This window comes from Panthera tigris, chromosome A1 (genome assembly GCF_018350195.1).
Source record: "Panthera tigris isolate Pti1 chromosome A1, P.tigris_Pti1_mat1.1, whole genome shotgun sequence".
Lineage (NCBI taxonomy): Eukaryota > Metazoa > Chordata > Mammalia > Carnivora > Felidae > Panthera > Panthera tigris.
This window is the reverse complement of record NC_056660.1, coordinates 122,824,670-122,847,685: the sequence shown is the minus strand read 5'-3', so window position 1 is coordinate 122,847,685 and position 23,016 is coordinate 122,824,670. Positions and strand designations below refer to the sequence as shown.

General features: G+C 39.2%; 1 protein-coding gene across 1 annotated transcript; it reads right to left on the bottom strand.

Moving 5' to 3' along the window:
* Positions 1-3,412: 3,412 nt before the first annotated feature.
* On the bottom strand, positions 3,413-7,137 carry SPINK14 (serine peptidase inhibitor Kazal type 14 (putative)). The gene is made up of 4 exons (XM_015536511.2): positions 7,068-7,137; positions 5,951-5,988; positions 4,706-4,842; positions 3,413-3,458 (listed from the first exon to the last, which is right to left on the bottom strand). Exons 1-4 carry the CDS (start codon positions 7,135-7,137, stop codon positions 3,413-3,415), a joined length of 291 nt encoding a protein of 96 aa, XP_015391997.1.
* Positions 7,138-23,016: the final 15,879 nt, after the last annotated feature.

The following is a 23,016-nucleotide window of genomic DNA, read 5'->3' as shown; positions in this document are numbered from 1 at the left end:
GATTAACTTTCTTTGGATAAAAAAAAAAATCTAATCAGAAAAACAAAAGAACTCCACAGAATTCTAAGAGTAATATTTAGTCCATTAGATAGAACATTTCCCAACTCTCTCATCCATAGAGAGAGCTCTTCATGCACTATGATAGGAGACGTCACCTTCCTGGGGGAAAAATAGGACAGTAACATCAGAAATTGCTGAAATCCTTTTTCATCTTAAGTTCTTCCCCTTCATTAGGTTCATAAACAAGGATTCACATGCAGGCAGTGAAGGAAATCTCTCTTGCTTCTACCCAAGGTCTTGCCCCCATTTGTTATTCACCTGGTCATCCCTATTTAAACATTTTGGAGCGTCACTTCTCCTCAAAATCAGGTGTGTGCTGTTAATATGATCATTTTAAATGATGATAAATCTGTAGCTCATAGAGCATTAGAACTTGTCCCAAATCACATGGTTGGTATGCGAGGAGTCCGCTGTAGGGCTGGTCAGTTATTTATTGGTCTAAATGGCAGTGCTTTACTGCCACCTTCTGGGTAAATAGGGTTTGTTGCAAGTCCTAAGTGTTCATTATGGCTAAAGTTAGGCTTTAGGCAGTGTCTGTAACAGATGAAACAAATATCTTACAAGTCGTACTAAGATGTTTTTTTCTATTATAACTCACAGGAGAGAATTGTTTTTAACAGGTCAGGTTTAAAAGATTATAGAATGGAGGCAGGATTATAGTTGAGACAAGAGAATGGAGGTAATTCCAGGAGCCAGTGAAATTAAGATGTCTAATATCTGATACTAAGTATATGGGTACAGTCTTATCATGTGAATATGCAAGTTATGAGTGTATAGACAGTAGAATAATTGCAGATGTGAGTGGGATCATCAAGCAGAGCAAGATGGGGAAAGGGAAGATAGCAATGACAAAAACCTGGGACTGATAAATAATTAGAGAATGCAAAGTAAAGGGAACGTGACGGCGGGAGTTCAAAATTCAAAACAGGTGCCGGAGCTAGGAATACTACCGGGAAGCTCCCTTAATGTTGGCAATGAGAGCATGTGTACGACAATGACTAGGTTTTAGAGACAGCACTGAAAGGAGGGGAGTCCTGAATTTGGATAAATATGCTGCCCTCCTTTCCTTCTTTGGAGATGTCTACTGTCAAGTAACAGAAAAAATATCAAGTAACAGAAAAAATATACACAGTACTGCTGTGTATTGAACATTGAAGTAAATGTTTTATTATCCACTGAAAAATTTTGTATTATTACAGAAAACAAGTCTAATCCTTTGGAATTCTTAGAAAAAGGAGAATAATGACAACTAAGTACATTGACTAAGCTACTCTAGACTTCAGAAGGTGTCAGAGGAAAACCTAAGTCTCATGACATGATAAAGATGAAGCTGACTTCTACCTTCAGATAATATATAGTAAGAGAAACCAGATATATCTCCTTCTTGGAAAGACAACAAAAAATCAGACAAAATATATGAAACAATGACACTAGACATCAGGCACTGAAGGATGCCAAATCCTGAGAGATGGGAAATAAACATTGTGAGCTCTGTGATTGGCCTTGATTTCAGCATTGTGGGAGATTCCCAGGAAAGGAAAGAGGATCCCAGATGGAGCAAGTAGATTCCCTGAATTGAGGAGACAGAGCTGAGAGGAGAGAGACCAATGTGGCCATAGTTTGCAGGACGACAGCATGAAAGAGCATATCACTGATCGATGCCTGTGCGTGAGGAAAATACGTAAAGCCAGGAAAGAACCACTAGAGAGGATTAGAGGTAACAAAGCCCAGATCTCATATAGGGTAATAGTGGCTGTTCCTGTTAGCCATACTAGAAAACTTATAATTCAGGGAACATTGATTAGACCAACAATTAGACTAAGTGGCTAATAATGACCAACAATTAGCCACTTAGTGAATACTGTACTGGTCCCACCTAACAACTCTTAAAAATAATATTCCAGGGGATCAGACTGTTTCCAAATAATTGATCTGTGTCTCAGAACAAAACTCAAGACTATTTCTAGAAATATCAAAATATTTGGAGTCAAACAAGATAAAATTCATAAAATTATGCATTCATAAATTCATTCATAAATGTGCATATCCTAAGATATCATCCATAATGAAAAGAAAATCAACCATCCCAGAATTGACACAGATATTAGAATTAGCATTCATAAAAATAGTTATTATAATTATATTCCAGATGTCAAAATGTTAGAAACATGAAAGGTAAATCAAACTTGTAGAGATGAAAATTAAAATGTTTGAGATGAAAAATCTACTGCATGGTGCTCATGGCCAATCATTACAGAAGAAAAGATTTGTGAACATGAAATCAAGGCAATAGCATTAGAATACGATCCTCCTCAGAGTTCTCAGTGCTCCTGCATGACCTAGGACTTAGAGCGGTGGAAATGGACATACATAAAGATAGAGCCTATTTCATTTCCCCCAGAGCAATTTGCTTTTCATATTCTAGACCAAAGGTGATTTTTTCCTTTTTACTGGAGCCCTGTGTCTACCTTGTAATTAGCATAGTAGTTAAGGTCAAAGAGATAACAGAACAGATAAACACTGACCACAGTCTTACAAGGATATTCAGAGGCAGAAGAGATGCTCTTCCCAAGTCAGCAGGGAGCAAACTGGCTGAGGGGAAGAGAGCATATTAGTGTATGTTAATCTTCTCTCCATATTAGGAATGAATATATACACAGAAGAAATATAGCCCAGAGAAGAACATGTCCCAATAGGTTTCAGAGGTTAAAATGTGTCAAGAGAATTTTAAAAAACCACTGGAACATTCATGGATGCCACTGATGTAGGCCACCTTCTATGGAGAAAAGTGGGACCAGTGGAAATGTTGGGTCTTGCAGAGTCAAACCAGATGTGTGTAAATGTCTCTGTTTCAAAACTGAGTCTAAAAGTGAAGTTGTTTAACAAGGAGTTTGCAGCAAGTGGGCAAGAGGAATGGCCAGGAAGAGCACGATGCTCCATAGTTCCTAGTAGTTGTTTTTTTAAGAAATGCTATAGGAATATGGAAGAAACTTCTGTTGTGTTCCTTGGAAGACAACTTGGAGCCTTTATATAGATTCCTTCGCCATTCACAGTATCAAGAAGCTGATGAATCCCACTGTTTGGTTTTGACCTTTGGCTCAAATGTTCATTTTGTTCTATTTCTGAGAATTGAGACACAGATCTGAGGACCAAGTTAAATCAGACTTTCAGAAAAGTTTATTTATTAGAATATGGAAGGCAGTGCATCAATGAGGAAAGAAGTCTAAGGAAGGAACCTTTAGTTATCTGATACAAGCACGGCAGGGGCAGGTCTCTGTCACTATCAAATGCAAGGAAGGGTTGTCATGATAGAGAAAAAAAGATATCTTCTTTGACATCCAAGTTCACTCAGCTAGCATTTTCCATCATTTTGAAACCTAATCTTCCCATGAGATTTCCTAAAGGCAAGAATCAGAATCAACATTGCATTAATAAAATGTCAGACCTACAAAAACTTTTTAAAATTATTTTATCTACCATCCTTATTTTATATTTAAGGAAACTAAGAGCCAGAGCATAAAGGGAATTGACTACATACAAAAACTAGGTTATTGGATTTTCCTATCCAGTTATCCTTCCGTGATTCTAAGATGCCATGGAAGATGTTATGGCCTATGCTGCAAACTCTTTGAAAATAAGTTATTTGGGGTTCCTGGGAGGCTCAGTTGGTTGAGAATCCAACTACTGATTTTGGTTCAGGTCATGATACCAGGATCGTGGGATCAAGTCCTGCTTCGGGCTCTGTGCTGAGCATGAACCCTACTTAATATTCTCTCTCTCTCTCTCTCTCTCTCTCTCTCTCTCTGTCTCTCTGTCTCTCTCTCCCTCTGCCCCTCTCCCCTGCTTGCTCCCTCTCTCTCTCAAAAGAAAGAAAGAAAGAAAGAAAGAAAGAAAGAAAGAAAGAAAGAGAAAGTAAGTTACTCAGTCAGGCCTGAGCTTGTGATCTATAAGGCGTATCAGTCCTCATCTTTTTCTGTTAACACCCTCACACTTTGGTCCAATTCCTCATTAGTCAGGATGATGTGGAATTTACACATTCCTGACACTGATCCTTGTATAAAATTACAAAGTGATTGTTGGCATTGTGATGCCATAAGGAGCATTTTAGTCCCTGTGAACTGCACTGGCTTAAACAGAGGTCAAACCTGAAGGGGTGGTTTTGTGAGATCTCAGTGTCTAATCACTGATAATCATGTCCCATAAATCCAAAAACCTAAACAGGGGCTCTTAGCAAAAGGACCCAAACCTTGCAGTCACCTCATCATAGCTCAGAGTTTCAGACACATAAAAGATTGAAGGTATCTTAGAGACGGCAAACCACAATTTCAAACCAAAGAATTTCAGGACTCAAAGGAATAACCAAAGCTTCATGTAGCATAGGGGATTTGATCCATCACTTGGCATATGGGAATGTGAGGGTTCAGACAGAAGGCCCTGAAACACCACAGAGTACACTGAGTCTGCTTTCTACCCCAGTGGGCTTTATATTACCACATGCTCTTATGACTGGGGACTGATTATTATCTCTGCAAACTGGAGCAAATTCCTGGCTTCAAGGCTGATACGCTTGGTAGAAGAGGTACATGGTAACTGTGGTGGACTAAGTTTCTCTTCCTTCTCTTCTTTCCCCACAAATAGTACTCACATGCTCTCAACACACAAGATACAGGGGTTTTCATAGGTTACAAAATTAGTGCCACAGATGGGTTGATATAAACCAGGGCAGGGGTTCACTGTTCCAGTGAACCAACTCAAGTTTACTTTCTTATATGGACATTTCACCTGAAATTGATTTGAAAAGAATGACATTAGAATCACACAAACAGGTAGGTCACATCTGGACTTGATTAGGAAAATCTAAACATAGTTAGCATCCTATCACAGTCACACAAAGCTCTTACAGCTGTCCCTTCACAAAGCAGTGGAGGCCAAACCTAAATTTATCCTGTCTGACAACCACAACACCCTCATTGTGAGGACCTCCTGATGGTAATGGGGTACAGAGGCCTGCTACACTATGGTGGGAAAAAGAAGAGTGGATGTATTTGTGAAATTTAGCTTCTCTCTCAATCTCCTTCATTCCCAGAGTATTAGACATGGGAAAAGTCTTAGAGATTTCTGGGCCAAGTGGGCAAAAAACCCTGAAAGTTCATAATTGGAAAGAAATGCTCCACTGACATTCATAGGCTTCAATTTAAAATATTTATCATATTTCATCCACTCTCAAAATCCCCAAGCCAACTCTCTTCTTGAAGTTGTGAAATGTGAAAGCATTTAGCATAATGCCCTGATTTTTTAGGGAAAACTAAAAACAAAAGAAGGGACATGTCTCATCAGGGATGAAAACCCACATCCAGTCACAATGCTGGTGTCAGTGGCAGCTTGAAGATGTGACTCTGTTTGCTGGAACTTGAGGAGATGGTCTCAGGGGCTCTATGAGTGTCATAGAAAGATTGGTAATGTGCCTCTGATACAAGGTGGGAGAGAGTTTCGGCTGAGTAGAGAAAGAGGGATCATATTTGAGCTTAGAAACTCTTTTCCTTCTTCCTTATCCAACACCACCACCATGGCCAGGCCACCATCATCTGCCTCCTGTATGTCTGTCACCCAACTAATCCCTCCACTTCCTCTATCCCCTGGCAATTGTTGGTACTCATTTTCTAGGCACTATGGAGGGCTATCTGGTGTCCAAATGACCAAATCTCATCTTGGTTCCCAGTTTGGATCACTCTACTTGGGGCTCATGTATCTACAGTGTACCTGCCATGTTCATGTGAGTGGACTTTGGAGAACATCACAGATGACCTTCCTGAAGTAAGATTCTAAAGCAGCAAACCCAAAGAAAACTCAAATTAGAATCTCAATCCTGAGGAATATAGTGAAAGATTACCTTAACAGCTCCATGTGGTGGCCACCAGTGTCGAGGTTCTAAAACCAAGACATAAATGAAAATAGTTGCAGAATGTGATACCTGGTAAACCATAGCTTAATCTGTTGGCAGAATTAAAGAATTCTAATTTATTACCAAGAAAGCTTGCAATAACAGAAAACCTTTTTAAAATTTTATTTTATTTATAATTTTTTTAGATTTATTTATTTTGAGAGAGAGAGAGAGAGAGAGGGAGAGAGAGAGAGAATCCCAAGCAGGCTCCACACTGTCAGCACAGAGCCTGACACAGCTCTTGAACTTACAGACTGTGAGATCATGAGCCAAAATCAAGGGTGGGACACTCAACTGACTGAGCCACCCAGGCACCCCAAAACTGTTTTATTTACACATGCATTCATTTTTTTCCCTAAAAAATGTGGAATAACTCTTCTACTCCTGATGGATAAGTAGCAAGCAATCACTGGTCTCATATATGTTGCCAGTCTAGTATAACAAGTAAAGTTTTGATTAACCTGTGGTTAGCCTGGGCTTGAGAGGATTCATAACAGGCAGCCAAAAAGAAAAGACATTAAGAAATGTTAGAACTTTAAAGAGGCCTTTAGCCTAATCCCCATATTTCACAGAGAGAGGAAAGACAGTTGCTACTGCCCAGGATTTCATGGTAGATGGGTAAAAAATCAAGTTCTTCAGTCCTTAAGGCTAGGTCTCTCTAAAACTCCCCACAGAACTCTTTTATAAAGGAGGACAAAAAAGGTAATGACCTACTGAAATTCATGGCAAAGCATTTTCAAAAGTTTTGCATTTTTGAGATGTGGGCATATTGCCAATCACTTTCACATTCTACCTTGAATTGCCCAAGCCCCCTGGTCCCCATAAATTAGGTTTCATGATCTGCACTAATAGATGGGGAAACAAAGGCCCTTGCACATTGGCTCGGAGTCTTTTATTTGTGGACCAACTGCATAGTCTCTCTCTATAGATACAGATATACAGATATAGTAAAATGATACTCTTACACAAATAAATACAAAATAATTCTAAAGCATTCTTTCAGATTACAGTGTCAAAGCTCACAAATCAACTTTACATAAATGCCAGAACCAGCCAAATTACTCACCAGAGGGTAATGCCCCATGTATCAGGATGAAGAACAAAAGCGAGCAGAATACTGGATGACATTTGGTCATTTTTCCTCCTGGTGCGTATGTCCTTAGAGTGATGCTCTGAGATATTGCCTTGGGATGTTCCCCTCTAGTACAATCACTAAAGCAGAGGTATTCAAGATATTAAGACCATCTTTAGGGTGAATATCCATCTCCAGCCTGCCCACTGTAACCTCTGTATACCACACTTGGAAAGCCTATTATTTCACTCTTCCCCAAGAACAAATGCTCAGGAAAATGCCAAAATTGGCTGGTCATAAATAAAAGTCTAGAACTCAGTGACCGACCTGTGACTACTTAGAAGACAGAAGTCAATCAGAGGTTACTCTTTGGGCATAATTATATTATTTTAGTATGGAGGTATTTTAAGTGTCTTTAAAAGGCAACCCCTTACCTGAAGATTAACCCAAATTTGTTCTTTGAGGGGATACAAAGAAAATGAGGCCACTAGAAGCTTCCAGAAAATAAGAGCTTCTCAACAGGGGAAGCAGGTCCGTACTTGCTCATGAAGCTGAGACTGTCTCTTGGGAGTAAGGCAAAGATTGTAATATTCCAGACTTACTTGGCTGTGCTAGAATCTTCTGGTGTGGAATGCTCAGCTCTCCTGAAGCACTCTGAGAGAGTGCACAGGGAGAAATACCATTCCACACTATCTAATGGGGGCCCCGAAGTTATTTTCATTTAGACATCCAGAAAGGGAGAAATCAGTGAGCAAATCCTCCTGTGGGAGGATCCCTTTCTGAGGCTAGAGAATGGTATGCAGTTTCCAGGCCTGTGCAAGGACCACATTGAACTCCCCTATCTTCCTAATCCTAGGGAGGTGACCTGATCCTCCCTATGCCATCAGGCCTTTTTCTCTGCTTTGTAGCATATGTGAATAGGCAACTGACATAAACCAATTGCGATATGCTGTGGTGTGATAGGTGAGACATGGTAATGTCCCTAGGGTACTCTACTTCCCAAGATGGTTGGAGGTGCTTGGCACAATGTCCAGGGCTTCCTACCCTGCCTGCTCCTGAGACAATCGGAGCTCCTGCGCTTTTTGCTAAGCACACCCCATCTCTTCCTGACATCTTCCCTGGATTCCTTTGGGAATGGAGCTGCAACAATGGAAGATCCAGCTGCAGTAAAGCAGGATGCCAGATGCCCACTCCCCCTACCACACACACGTCCCCTTCTTCGACCCACCTTGGAAAGAAGAGAAAGGAAGAGAGACGTGGCATGTTCTCTGTGGTTCTTGCCTCTTTTAAGAAGCAGGTATCAGGGCCTCAGGAATAGCTATGTAAGAGAGAGAGGTCACTGAGGCATTGTGTGCTGGGAGGAGCAGCCCCTGGAGGCCCAATATTCAGGGTAAATCAAAGTCAAACCTCAGCAGGAGGCATTGGGTAAGGAAGCACCGAGCTGCCTAGAGGACTTGGGGGTGGGAACAGATCACTGGACAGGGAAGCCTGTGGCAGGCAATCTAAAGGGGCAATGGCATGAAGAAACACATCACGGTAGGGGAGAGCACAGCAGAAAAAGCACAGTATGTTCCACAAGAATTAGCACCTTTGGCCAGCATGCAAATCATGGAAAGAGCTGAGTAAGGAAGGACATTGGTGATGAATGAGGTCTCTAGACGTTGGTGATGAATGAGGTCTCTAGACGCCATTTGCAGTGAGTCCTGCCTGGTTCTTAAAGTAATCCACAGCCTTTGCAGCTTTGTAACATGGAAGATATGTTGTCATAACCGAGTTTCCTCCTGTTGTCTGAATGCCCTATGTTCATCTTCCTTTCTGTAAAGAACAATTGTTCTTTTTCTTTTTTAAAAATTTTTAATGTTTTATTATTTATTTTTGAGAGAGAGAGAGGGACACAGAGCACAAGTGAGGGAGGGGCAGAGAGAGAGGGAGACAGAATCTGAAGCAGGCTCCAGGCTCTGAGCTGTCAGCACAGAGCCTGAAGAGGGGCTTGAACCCACGGACCGTGATCTCTTGACCTGAACTGAAGTCGGAAACTTAACCAACTGGGACACCCAGGTGCGTGAAGAACAATTGTTCTTATAACAAGGAAAGATATGTCAACTTTAGAAAATTGGAAAAATAGGGGCGCCTGGGTGGCTCAGTCGGTTAAGCGGCCGACTTCGGCTCAGGTCACGATCTCGCGGTCCGTGAGTTCAAGCCCCGCGTCGGGCTCTGTGCTGACAGCTCAGAGCCTGGAGCCTGTTTCAGATTCTGTGTCTCCCTCTTTCTCTGCCCCTCCCCTGTTCATGCTCTGTCTCTCTCTGTCTCAAAAATAAATAAACGTTAAAAAAAAAAAAAAGAAAGAAAATTGGAAAAATAGAAATTTAAAAAAAGAAATAAGAAGACATGAAATCTCAAAACCCAGACATAACTGTTAAACATATATTGAATTATATTGTCCCAGTTGTTAAAAATCAAATTTTTGTAGAACTGTATATTGTTTTCTGTCCTTTTCACTTAGAAATGTACTGTGACATTTTCTTGATCTTCAAATATAATCATATAGAATATGAATTTAGAGGCCTGGTGCCATATTTTGTCACATATTTGGATTTTTATTATATTAATATTTTTCTGGGCACCTGGGTGGCTTAGTTGGCTAAGCATCTGAGTTTGGCTCAGGACATGATCTCACAGTTATTGAGGTTGAGCCCCACAAAATCGGGTGAGCTTGAGCGCTACTTTGAGTGAGCCCTGTTTCTCTCTCTCTCTCTCTTTCTCCCTCTCTCTCTGCCCCTCATGGGACTCTCTTTCTCCCCCTCTCTCTCTGCCCCTCGCTCACTTGCTCCCTCCCTCTCTCTCAAAAAGAAATTCTTCCCTTGTTGCTCAGTTAGGTTGATTCCAATTTTCAATATTATTACAATGCTAGAAAGAACAAATTTTTATTTACCTCACTTAATGTACTTTTTATTAAATAATTTTAGTAAGTGCCAAAAACAACCTACTGGAAACTTCCAGAAGGACCTGAGTCACCTAGAATATGAAAGCGGTGGTTTTCACCGAATTAGTGGGCTCCATGCTTGTAATCCAACATGGAGCATTTTGAAAATACAAGGCCACCTTACTAAGTGAATCATTTGTCCCCCAGTTCAGAGAGGTAGAGGGACTCCATTGCATAGAAAGGATTCCAGAGGGAATAAAACATCATAGGAAAGAAATAAGCCTAAAAGAGCTTTAGCTTTTCCAAACTCCCCCAAATTCCAGTTGAACTAATAGTATTGGGTGAGGAGAATAAATAAGATTAAGGGATCACATCCCCGTCAGAAATTCCTTAGTCTATGACTTCCTCATCATCTATCATATCCCTGGCTTAATTCTAAATTATTTTTTAGTGTTTTTATTTTATTTTTGAGAGAGAAAAAGAGAGAGAGACAGAGCACAAGCAGGGGAGGGGCAGACACAGAATCCAAAACAGGCTCCAGGGTCTGAGTCTTCAGCACAGAGCTTGAGGAGGAAGTCGGATGCTTAACGGCTAAGCTACCCAGGCGCCTCACCCCCTGGCTTAATTCTAAAAGCTATAGCTTGGGGCTTTTCCTCTGGATGTCAGGCTTCTGTTCCTACTTTTGTTTCAAGTTACTTCAAAACAACATTTTCAAAAACCAGCTCCTTGCAATGTAGTCCAAAGCAGATGGTTATCACCTTTCAGGGATACCAAAATCCTCTACAGGATTTAACCTACAGTTCTACTGTTCTCCCACAGAAAGGAAACTTAGCTCCACAGCCCATTAATTACAGAACTTTCATAGTCTAGCCCATTCTGTTAACCAGTCACAATCCCACCAGAGCATGGAGCTGCCTGTCTTTAGGCCTCGACATTTGTGTCCCCCCCCCCCCCCCCCCCCCCCCCCCATAGAACAGCCACCACACAAATGTCAGTCCAATCCTGGGCTAGAGGACAAAGTCTTTCCCTTCTCAAGGATTTCATGGAAGCCATAGGACAGCATTACCATTTTTCCCCCTGCTGCAACGTGTTTATTATGTGCCAAAAAAACGACACCACGGCTAATTGCACACGAACTAGAAGCAGAAGAGCAAAGACACCCCAACCCAGCAGAAGAAGAGAAATAATGAAGATCAGAGCAGAAATGTCTGTAGGAGAGTGCAGTCTTGCCTGCATAGGCTACAATGACTAACAATGTCAGCTCAGCAGGAAGAGGGGGGTGTATGTGACCCTGGTTCTCTGACACACAGCCTCCCAAAGAGGGGCAAGTAGGTTTTTTTCGTGGTTTTTTTATTAAAGAAGAAAGAAAAAGTCAAGTTTTCAACTTCAGTAGTATTTCAGTGACTGCAACTGTTTCTTCATACATTTTTCAACTGAAAGAAATAAGGAAAGGGTATTTGTTCCCTCTGAGAGAAAGGGCTCCTGGGAGCCTTCATCTGCCCCCACCAAAAAGGAGTCCTTTTTTAGCTCAGTTACCAAAACAAACAAACAAAAAAAGTCCTGTGACTTTGGAATTAAAAACTTCTATCAACCCCACCCCCCCGCCATAAGTACAACTCAAGAAGGTGGATAAACCATTTAAAACTATATACAGCAGCCATCAAATACCGTTTATCCAGTCCAGTTTCAAATACAAAACACATTTTTTTGTTCTTGTTTGCAAATGTCTTGATCTGCCACTGTGAGAGACAGTGACCTGCAGTTGCTCAGACACAGGTTTGCTATAATGTTAAAAGCTGCCAGGAAAGGGAAAAAAAATCTCTTGTTCCAAACGACTTAAAAAACTGTTTGAAGGAGTGTAAAAAGGAACCGGTAAAAACCCTCGAGTGTAAAATACGATTTTGGTTTAAATGAAGACCGAAGGCTCCTTGTTGTTTACAGTAAAAGACACCAGGGGCGCCTGGGTGGCTCAGTTGGTTGAGAGTCCAACTTCGGCTCAGGTCATGATCTCGCAGTCTGTGAGTTCGAGCCCCGAGTCAGGGTCTCTGCTGACAGCTCAGAGCCTGGAGCCTGCTTCAGATTCTATGTCCCTTCACTCTCTGCCCCTCCCCCACTCATGCTCTGTCTCTCTCTCTCTCTCTCTGTCAAAAATAAATAAACTTAAAAAAAAAAAAGACACCAGCGGAATACTCCGTTTATGCTGATCAGGTGGGGGTTAAATAAATGGAAAGGTGCTGTATGGCAACTCCAAGAACAAACCCATGTTCTGGTCTGAACACTGATCTGGGTAACAGAATTCCTCATCTGTTCTTTGGACTAAGATGACCTTAATGGCCTTCAAGTTCCCCTCAGCTTGACTAAAATTTAGATAAACTTCTACCTGACTCTGAGCTCCTGACCTCCCTTATCTTAGAGCATTTACTTTAGAAATCTTATAATCATAAGTTCTTTCTCTGTTGCCTTGAGATGTAATTGTTTTTAGAACCCCCTTGCCAGTTTTACAACCCAGAACCCAGGAAGGGTTCTGGAGGACCCAGGAGCCATCCCTTTGAAATGCAGCCACCAGGAAACACCAGGCAGGCTATCTCCTAATCTCTGTGGAAGGGCAGGAGCCTAACTTTTTGTGAGCACTTTTCTCCAAGTTGCAAAACTACCTCCTGTCATAAAGATATGGGTTTATTTTTCCCTTAGATAAAGCCAATGAGTAACACAGATGGCCTGTAATTTCCCCCTACCCTCCTCTAGTACTTTTTCACTAACTCACCCAGACCTTAAAAATCCTCCTTCTTGTCTTTGAACCCCGCTGAGTTCATTCTGAGCTCTGGCCTCTCTTACCTATTGCAACTACTGCATTGAATAAAACCTTCCTTGCCTATTTAACTTTGTCTGATGTAGTTTTCGTTTTGACAGGACCATCCCACATGCCCAGTAAGATGAGTTTTCTTGTCTATTTCATTTGGGCACAATTACTGTTTTGTGGCTATTTCTATTAAGACCAATCCTCAACCTTGTGTAGTTCAAGTGTCAATCTCCCTACCTTGAAGACATGCAAATACTCTAGTGTAAAATGGAAGCACTCACTTCTTGTTAACCTTACTTCTTTCCTTAATTGCCCATTTATTTACTCTTCTCTGGCATTCAGAAGTCTGCCCTGAGCTACCCACTCACTGGCCTGCTGGTCCCTGTTGGCAGCTTCTAGCAGCTACTGCCTGTCCTCTAGGACTAACCAACAGGTGGAATTGAGTCAGGCCACGCTTCCCTTTTATTTGCCCTAATCCTTTGTTGTCCCTAAAATCCCTCCCCTGGCTGTACAGATGTACGTGAATTTCTTTACTAACAGGTTGGAGAAAGGAAAATCTTTAAAGGGAATTACCGAGAAGGGGGAAAGCTAAAATGCTATAACATAGAGATGAGATTCCTCAGAGACAAGAAGGAAAATAACTAAGAAGTCCTGAAGGCACGGCCCTGATGGTGAGCTCCCCCAGTGTCTCATCTGATTCCTCTTCCCTCAGGCTTTTCAAAGACTGATTTGCTTTTCTCCATTTCTCTTTGAGGCAGCAAATCCTGCCCACAATATCTTATGGAATATTTGGAAGAGAGGCTCTGACAATTGAAATTGTGAAGGCCCAGGTTAAGCGTGGGCCCTTAGGGTCAACTCTCCTTTGCAATGTTCTGATCAGTGTGAGTTGAAGATATCCCTCTTCCTTTTCATTGTTGCACCTAACACATACACAGACACACATACACAGACGCAGATTTATGTTCGACAAAATTAAGTGTTAATTCTCAGATGGTACAGTACAGAAGTTTTCAAATTACGTATTGTGACCCTTTCGTGGGCTGTGAAACTTATTTTGTTACCATCACTATTTTTTCAATAAAATATAGTAAAACAGAGTAAATAGAATAGAATAAAATAAAAATGACAATGCAACTTCAATAGTGTGTGTGTGTGTTTCTAGGTGGTGAGATAACATATTTTGTTCACTGTGGGTCACATTCAATAAAGTTTCAAAGCCTCTACAATACACCTACAAGTAAGGAAACAAAAATTTGCTATTTGCAAGCTGTGTACCTCTTGCAAGGAGAAAACAAGTTTTTTGGTTTTTTTTTTCATGTTTTCTGCCAAAAGCCTAATAGAGTGCTTTGTTCTTATTGGAATAGTAATTCAACAAGCATTTCTTATGTTCCTACTTTGAACCCTTCTCTCTTCCTCTTCATAGTTAACTGGAAAATCAGAGGCACCTAAGCTTATGTTTATTGAAGAACTGAATGAAAACTTGGGCTAGTTGCAACATACCGTACTACCCCCAAGAATCAATCTAACTTATACCAACATTTGAAAAAACCAAAGTGTTGTGGTGAGTGTTTCAAATGACACACTGATGTTATGAAAAGTCTAAGTGTAAAGTCTAACGCAGTTGGCATAAGATGAAAACAGCAGATGGGCAATCGTAATTCAAAATGTGTCATGAAAATATGTTTTCAAATCAAGTGTTACTAGCGCTAGTAATGCTAGATAAATATACTTATACTTGTTTTAAGGCACAGGATATGTTCCATCTTGGTAATTTTTTCCTTAATATACATATTTAGTAATATAAATTTTACCCTAACTACTGCCTTAGGGAGATTTTCACAAATAATATTATTTTCTTTTCTTTTCATTTGCTTCAAAATGCTCTTAGTTTCTCATTTGATTTCTTCTTTGACTCAGGGCTTATTTATTGGTGTGATGTTTATTTTCCAAATATTGGGGATTTTCCAGAGACTTTTTTTATTTTTTTGTTTTCTTATTCAATTCAGATGTGGTCAGAGGACAAATACCATTGTGACTTGAATCCTTTTAAATATATTGAAATTTGTTTTACAGACAAGAAAGTGGTCTTTCTTGGTACGTATTTCTTGTTTACTTGAAAAGAAGGTTCACACTGCTCTTGTTGGGGGCAGTGTTCTCGGGTCACGTGGTTGTCAATCAGGCCACATGGTTGATTGTATTACTCAATTCTGCTGCACAATTGTTGATATTCTACTTACTTGTTTTATTAATTTTTGAGAGATGGATATTGAAATCTCTGATCATAATCATGGATTTGTTTTTTTTTTCCATGCACTTATATTCATTTTTGATTTGAAAATCTTGAGTTTCATAAACATGTAAGATTTTTGTATCTTCTTAATTAATTGAGAATTTTATCATTATAAAATATAACTCTCATCCTTTGAATAAGCCTTTCCTCTAAAATCTATTTTGTTTATATCAATAATGCTACTCCAGCTTTCTTTTGACTAATGTTAACATGGTAATCCTTTTATTTTTCTCCTATTTGTGCTTTTATTTTTAAAGTGTGTTTCTTATAAACACACTTAATTTTTTAAAAATCCAGTCTGAAATCTCTTCCTTTAATTAGTGTTTAGACCATTCATATTTAATATGATAACTGATATACTTACTGTAACAGTTAATTTTATATGTCAACTTGGCTAGGCCACAGTGCCCAGATATTTGGTCAGACACCAGTTGAGATATCACTGTGAAGGTATTTTTTCTGCTATGATCAATATTTAAATCAGTAGATCTCATTGTTTTTATTGTTGTCTGTAGTTAAATTATTTATTATTATAAGATCAACATCTATGTACTCACCATCCTAGTGACAAGCTAGAATGGACATCATCCTAAAAGCCTCCCACATGTTATTGCCAGCTATACACTGAATATTTGTGTCCCCAGTAAATTTATATGTTGAAGCCTAATCCCCAATGTGATGGTATTAAGAGGTAGGACTTTTAGGAGGTGATTAGGTCATGAAGGCAGAGCCCAGAGAGCTCCCTTGCGCCTTGGTCTTAGACTTGCCAGACTCCAGAACTGTGAGAAATAAACGTTTGCTGTTTAAGCCTCCCAGTTTATGGTATTTTTGCTATAGGAGCCCAAACAGACTGAGGCACTGCCTAACTACAGCCCCCTCTCACAGACTCTATTCTGACTTCTGTGTTAATCACTCATATGCATTTTTAATAGTTTTACTACCTATATATGCCTCCCCAAAGAGAGATATTTTAACCTTTGGGATTTCCTCTTTGGTGAGGTGTCTAAACCTGTAGACTCTGAGTGAAGCATAGTATTTTCTGTAATGTGGGTGGGCCTCCTGTGATCACTTGAAGGCCTTAAGAGAAAAAGCCTGAGATCTCTTAGGGAAGGAGCGTTCTGCCTCTCGACTTCCTTTAGAATTGAGCTGCAACATCAATACTTCCCCTGGGTCGCCAGCATGCTGACCTACTCTGCAAATTTCGCACTTTCTATAATCACATGAACCAATTACTTAAAATAAATCTTTTTCTTTCTCTCTTGTCTCTGTCTCTTTCTCTGTCTCTGTCTCCCTGTCTGTCTCTCTCTCTCTACACACACACACACACACACACACACACACACAGAGTTGGTTTTGTTTTTCTCAAGAATCCTTAACTAACACAATTACCTTGAGTCTGCCATCTTGCTACTTGCTTTCTATTAGTCCAATATGTTTTTCCTCTTTACCTCTTTTCTTTGTCTCTCTTGCACAAATACAGTATTTTTTTTCATTATTCCATTTTATCTTCATTGTTGGCATATTTAGTGTTGCTTTAGGATTTATAATATACATTCTTAACTTTTCACAGTGTACCTTTAAGTGGTATTATATCATTTAACTTAACACAGAATCTTATAATAGAATACTTTCATTTCTTCTCTCTGTGTTTATGCTGTCATGCATTTTATTTTCACATATGAAAAATGAAAATAAAGTTCTGGCAACCTAGCTGCTATGGATGAAATTGTGTCCCCTCCAAATTCAAATGTGAAAACATTAACCATCAGTGTGACTGTATTTGGAGATAGGGTTTTAGGAGGTAATTAATGTTAAATGAGGTCATAAGGGTCAGGTCTTCCTTTCAGTTTTTACTGAACCTTTAATGATTCTTGATTATAGTCTTTTTTCATTGCATAGTAATCAACTCTTCAAAAGATTGTCTCTGACTAGTCTACAAACTCCTTACTGACATGAAATCTTTGCCCATTTGTATTGCCTCTCCCTACACAACACACTGCTTGACCCGTAGTGATCTTTCTATATGTGTTGTTAAAAAACACACACAAATCTCCACAAAATAGCTGGCAAGCATTTAACCAGACTTTACTACAAAAGCAAATTGTATTGGACTGATGAACTTATAGGGCATAACTTTGTTCCTATTTGCAGATGTACTGTTAGAAAATTCTTCTCTTTATGTAAGCAAAATATCTGTCTTTGCATATTATGTTAATGACATGACTCCTTTCTATGGAGCCCCAGAAATGAGAATGTTCTGATCTCTCTTGTGATAGTCCTGCATATGTCCTCATCTTTCCTAGCTACCTTGAACTTTCCTTGGGCCTTTTAAAGACTTCAACAACAGTTTAAACAATTTCTATTATTTTTAGTCTCTTCCCAACATGACCAACAAAATGTCTTCCTTTGTGGATTCCCACCTGTGACTGAGTCCTCTTTAAATAATGGTATCTAACATCTAATGTTATTCCTGGTCTGATTAGTTGATAGTATTATGGATTCTTACTCTATCTTCCTCCAAAGCTGAACTTTCCACTTTTCATTAGTGTTGCTAAAGGTACTAGTGTTAAGACTAATGGTCAGATCTGCCCCTTGACCCATGTTTACTTAAAAATTGTGAGTTTTTGTAAAATGGGATGCTATGAACAGATTCCTCTCCCATTAGTGTGTATATAATCTCTCCAGCTCCCAACTTGAGTAGAAATAGAAGAAATCTTTCCTTGTCACTTATTGAGAGAAATGACCACAGACATTTTCCTTAAGGGACTACAGTTGCATCCAAAGACATGCCTGAAAGCTTTCTGCTAAAACTCTTTTATTGAAGAATCAAATCCATATATTTGCCCCACAGCCATCTGAGAGGGATTGGTTCTCTATGTGGAATCTGCCAAAGGGAAATTGGTGCCCTTGAGCATCAGGGAGACTCAGCACTGTCCATACTTTGCCAAAAAAAGTGTACCACGTCTCTTCCTACAAGAGAAATCATTTTTTTTTAAGGGAAGGCTTTGGAGATCTTAAATTGAAACTTTTATATTCTAAAATCAAGCCAGCCAAATGAGCACAGAGCATGAAAGGCGAGCAATTAGTAACTGAGCTCCAGCAAGGAGGAAAAAGGAATTCAGTGTGCTAGTGAAGCCAGTGTTAGGAGCCAAAAAAATCTTTAAATATCTCTTGCTATTTGCCATTCAGTAATACTATGATGTTGATAAAGTCTCCTTTTCGAGCTTCATTTTCCTCCTACTATCCACTATTGTTCTTCCTCTTGCCTCTTTCTCTTTCTTTTTGCTTCTTTTTGTAAAATATTATAATTATCGCAAGCTATCTCACTCATACACTTCATAGGAGCAGCAAGCTTATCAGGTAGCTAAGATGGCTTCAGGCTCTGCAGGAGACGCCATTACTGCAAATAATATGTTAAATTCAGCACTTACACAACTTCATTGCAAAATGAGCATTTGTTAGAATATACTTTTCCATCAGATCCGCAGAGAGGGAAATATTCCATGGTACAGATCGCAGAATAATTGGTGCACTCAATTTGCTCCAGTCCAAAAAAAGAAAAAAAAGAAAGAACAATTTCGAATTGTTAAATCACAGAAAATGAGCTTTTGAAAGGTCTTGAGAGGTCATTTAGTTCCAAATCTCACTCGTAAAAAGACAAACCCTCTTCACTTTACAACATCTGACCCAAAATGGTGGCACTCTCATCACAGAAAGAGATGGCTTAGCCTGAGTTTACGGCTTCCCTCTCCCTCATTCTCCTCAGGGAACTGATGAATAGAATACATCTTCTATCTTGTACTTAATTTTTGAACCAGTCTTCTCCTTGCCATGCTGTCATCCATTTTATCCAGGTCCTCATGGTCTTGCCTGCATAGTCACAGTTGCCTGCCTGTTTGTTGCCCTAAATCTACCTTCATCTGACATTTCAATCACCCTCCACACTGACGCCAGAGTGATCTTTCAAAAAAAAAAATCATTTTTTGTTTTTTGATTACTTAACTGATTCCCCGTCAACAAAAAGTCCCCTCATGAGCCTGGCTTATCTCTCTTATCCTCTGCCTCTTACTCTAGCTAAACTTAACAACCGAATTCCCGGAGTGTTTCCTGCTCCTATACATCCCTGTGCCCTTGCTTAAGGTGTTTTTTCTATCTTGCATCACCTTACCCCCTTTCTCCATCAGATTGACTCCTAAGACCTTAGGACTCCTTAGTCCTCCTTAAAAGTCAGTTTAACTACTTTTGTAACAGTTTCATGATGATATTTCTCTCCCTCAACCATCAAATTGGCGTAGATGCCTCTCCTTAAAATCTTTACTACCACAATCCCATGTGTATAATTCTCTTGTCACGTTTCAAACTCTATTAAAATTATTTTAATATTTTAACTCACTCACATAGCTCTTTACCCCTGAATTGTCTTTACATGTGTTCTTGATTTTTTTTGTCTATACATAGTCATAGACAGATTTTAGAATACCTATTTTAAAACTTTCATAAAGTGAGAATTATTATAACATTTTATATTGAACATAAATGAAATTTCTGTGTATACTTACACATTTATCATCATAAAGTTTTCTGAGTTGAAATTGTTTATTTCTGAAAGAAAAGATTTTATTGAATGGGTAATGCATTACTTGACATTTCACAATCTATAGAGTAAAATACAGTCATATGTTATTCTGTGTTGTCTAACCTGTACTGAGAATGAGGAGTTCTGGTTAAATTCTACTCTAGTCGGCTAATACTGACCATTAACGTCTTTTATGGGTGATCGTTTTGTAAACAAATAAAAGTATGAGAAAATACAATCAGCACTAAGAGGAGACTGGGCATTTAAAAAATAGTCCATGAATATTCACATGAAAATCAAAGGTGTAATATAGTGTGAAAACATTTTTTTGCAGTTAAGAAAAAGAAAATATGTTCAAATCCGTCTCTGGCACTCACAGTCTGTGTAATTTTGTTATAGTCACTTCCTCTTTGTATTAGATTCCTGTTTCCTAAAAGGAGGCTAGGTGATGCTATAATCAATAAGATCTTATCAGTCTTTAATCTCTTGTGTTGTTTTTTTTTCAGCACATGAGTTTGCATATCCTGAGAGACTTTATTCTGAATAACACTTGTTATTATACTTGACTATAAATTTTAAGAAGGGTTAGAAAAGAAGGGGAAGATGATAAGAAGGAAGAAGAGCTCATTTCTGTATTAGCTGCAGAGCTAATGTTTGATATGTTTTATCACAGTGAACCCTAAACACCATTATAATTTCTATCTTACAGAGACTCTTGGGTGGCTCAGTTGGTTAAGTGTCTGACTCTTGATTTTGGCTCAGGTCATGAACTCATGGTTTGTTGGATGGAGCCCTGGATCGGGCTCTGCTCTGACAGGGCAAAGCCTTCTTGGGATTCTCTCTCTCCCTCTCCCAATGCCCCTCCCCCACTGATGCTTTAAATAAATAAATAAATAAATGAATAAGCTTTAAAAAATAATTTATATCTTACAAATGAGGATAGTGAAGTATGTAGTGGGTTGGGTATTTGTCTGATGTCACATATTTACTAAGTGCAATCTGGATTCTAATCCAGATGTGTGACACCAAAGCCCATGATTTAACCAGTAGTCATAAAGTGGTGAATTCAAATTCATGGAATGGCTAGTAATAATGTTTCTTTCATTTGCCTAGAGGCTGAGATGTTGTTTATAGTGAGGACTTCTTGTGTAATTTGTGGGTCTGCTGGTGGGGATTCCAACTACCCATTTGTATTTTTAATCTCTTCCTTAGACTTTTCCAGATAATTCTAAGAAGGAACATGGATTTTCTCTGGGTTATAAAAGATAGATCAAATTCTTATAATAGTACCCATGGCAAACAGCCTAAATAGAGAGAGTTGTCTTCTGAGCTCTCATTATACAATAAGAAAGATATAAACAGAAGATTATGGAACTTTAACCAAGATACATTTTCTGCCTGAGACTCAGTTTCCTCAAATGTAATGTGAAAATAAAAATGTCTCTATGTAACAGCTAATGCCTGAAGGACAGTATATAATGTGAATGAGTATTTGGCTGGATAGCAAAGAAATATATATATCCTTAGAGATATTTATTTATTTACTTATTTATTTTTATTTTAACAAAGCAATGTCCAAAGGGTATTGGAGGAGTGTGACAAAAGGTAGGATTTATTAAACCATGTTGTTAGAAACCAAGCAGATTTTAGCCAATGTGGACTTTGTAATCTTTAAAAAAAGAGGGGCTCCAAACTGGGTATTATACTTACTGGTTCAGTAGGCAAAACATGCATTCATTACTGTAAGTTTTATGATCTATGCCACATATTGGTTTCAGCTCCTTTGAGCATGCAATCCCAGAGCCTTTTCTGTTGTATTGTGAGCAGTTCACCTATAATTAGAATAAAAAATAATGGCCTACATTGTTTTCCTTCAATTCTATAACCATTCTTCTATCAAGCTGGGAAGAAAGAGAAGAGAGTGAAAAGAGTACCATAGCGTGTTCAACTTTTTAGCAAATATGTCTAGAAGACCTTGTATGGTCCAGGTGCTGTGCTACACAACTAGGCCAGACCTGAAATAATCTGTAAATAAAATGATAATTAACAGGTTAAGAAGGAAATTTTAATCTCTCCTTTTAGAGAGAGACAGCTCTGCTGACAGCTCAGAGCCTGAAGCCTCCTTCAGGTTCTGTGTCTCCCTCCCTCTGCCCCTCCCTCACTCATGCTGTCTCTCTCTCTCTCTCTCAAAAACATAAATAAATATTAAAAAAAAAATTTTTAAAGCTACCTAAGGTAAAAGTTTCCTTAATCTGCTGTTCCCCATTTGCAAAGAGATTCCTTTTGCAGCCTTTAAAGAAAAAAACACCACCAGGAGAAGTGGAGTTAGGACTGGTTTTACCTCCCTAGGAATTAGTTCCATCCACAGTGATCCAGGTTAGCTACTTTCACAGCTCCATTTACGAATTAGCTCTGATTTTATTTTTACAAAGACCCCACAGAAAGGGGCTATACTCACCTCTATGATCCCCAGAAGAGTGTGGCATGGGACGCATTTGAACAGAAGGAAGTGGAGAAAGAGCAAATTCCATAGTTAGAAATGCAAGGTTGAATTCACTGTCTACAGTAATTAAAACCCATTTCTAACATCCCTTGCCCCCATCAGACCTAAGAGGTCACTTCTTTACTTATGGCCAGTTCAGGATGAAGCCAGAAATGTATGCAATTCTGACTTAAAAAATAAATAAATAAACATGGGGGAAATTTCTGGTCATTGGAGAAAAGGTTGTCATAGGTATCTAGGAATTCCTGTGAGCATGTCAAGGGTAGGGGTTGGTTACGATCTCAAAGTTGCGTAAGTTGTTTCTGAAAGGGCAATTCAGAAGCCTGACATCTTGATCAGCAACTGAGCAGGCTGCCCATAGTCCTTTTATTCTTTTTTTTTTTTTAAGTGAAGTATGATTGACACACAATGTTACATTAATTTCAGGTGTACAACACAGTGATTTGACAAGTCTATACACTATGCTGGGCTCACCACAAATGTAGCTACCATCTGTCACCTTACAACCCTATTAGAGTGCCATTGCCTATATTCCCTATGCTGTACCTTTTATTCCCATGGCAATCTTTTTATTCTTCTTCTCAGTCTCTCTTCCTCTTCTGGAAGGTCTGACCCCCACCCCCTCTTTGTTAATCAGAACAATCCAGATAGTTAACTTCTAAATTTTCTTCTGACTTTAACATCCTATAATTACTGGAGGTTGAACAAATTGCAGCTAACACATGGGTATGGATACTAAAAGGAGTCCCAACTCACCAGGAGGAGAGGCAGCCCACGTGGTGGCTGCCAGAGTGATGATGGCAAAAGCGGTGATGCTCTTCATCATGATGATGAGTGAGGGTGGCAGAGAT

Coding starts and splice junctions, on each gene's coding strand:
- SPINK14 (XM_015536511.2), bottom strand. CDS start 7,137: ATGACCAAATGTCATCCAGTATTCTGCTCGCTTTTGTTCTTCATCCTG. Junction 5,989..7,067: donor ACATGGGGCATTACCCTCTG/GTGAGTAATTTG, acceptor TCTTGGTTTTAG/AACCTCGACACTGGTGGCCA. Junction 4,843..5,950: donor CACCACATGGAGCTGTTAAG/GTAATCTTTCAC, acceptor AATCAATTTCAG/GTGAAATGTCCATATAAGAA.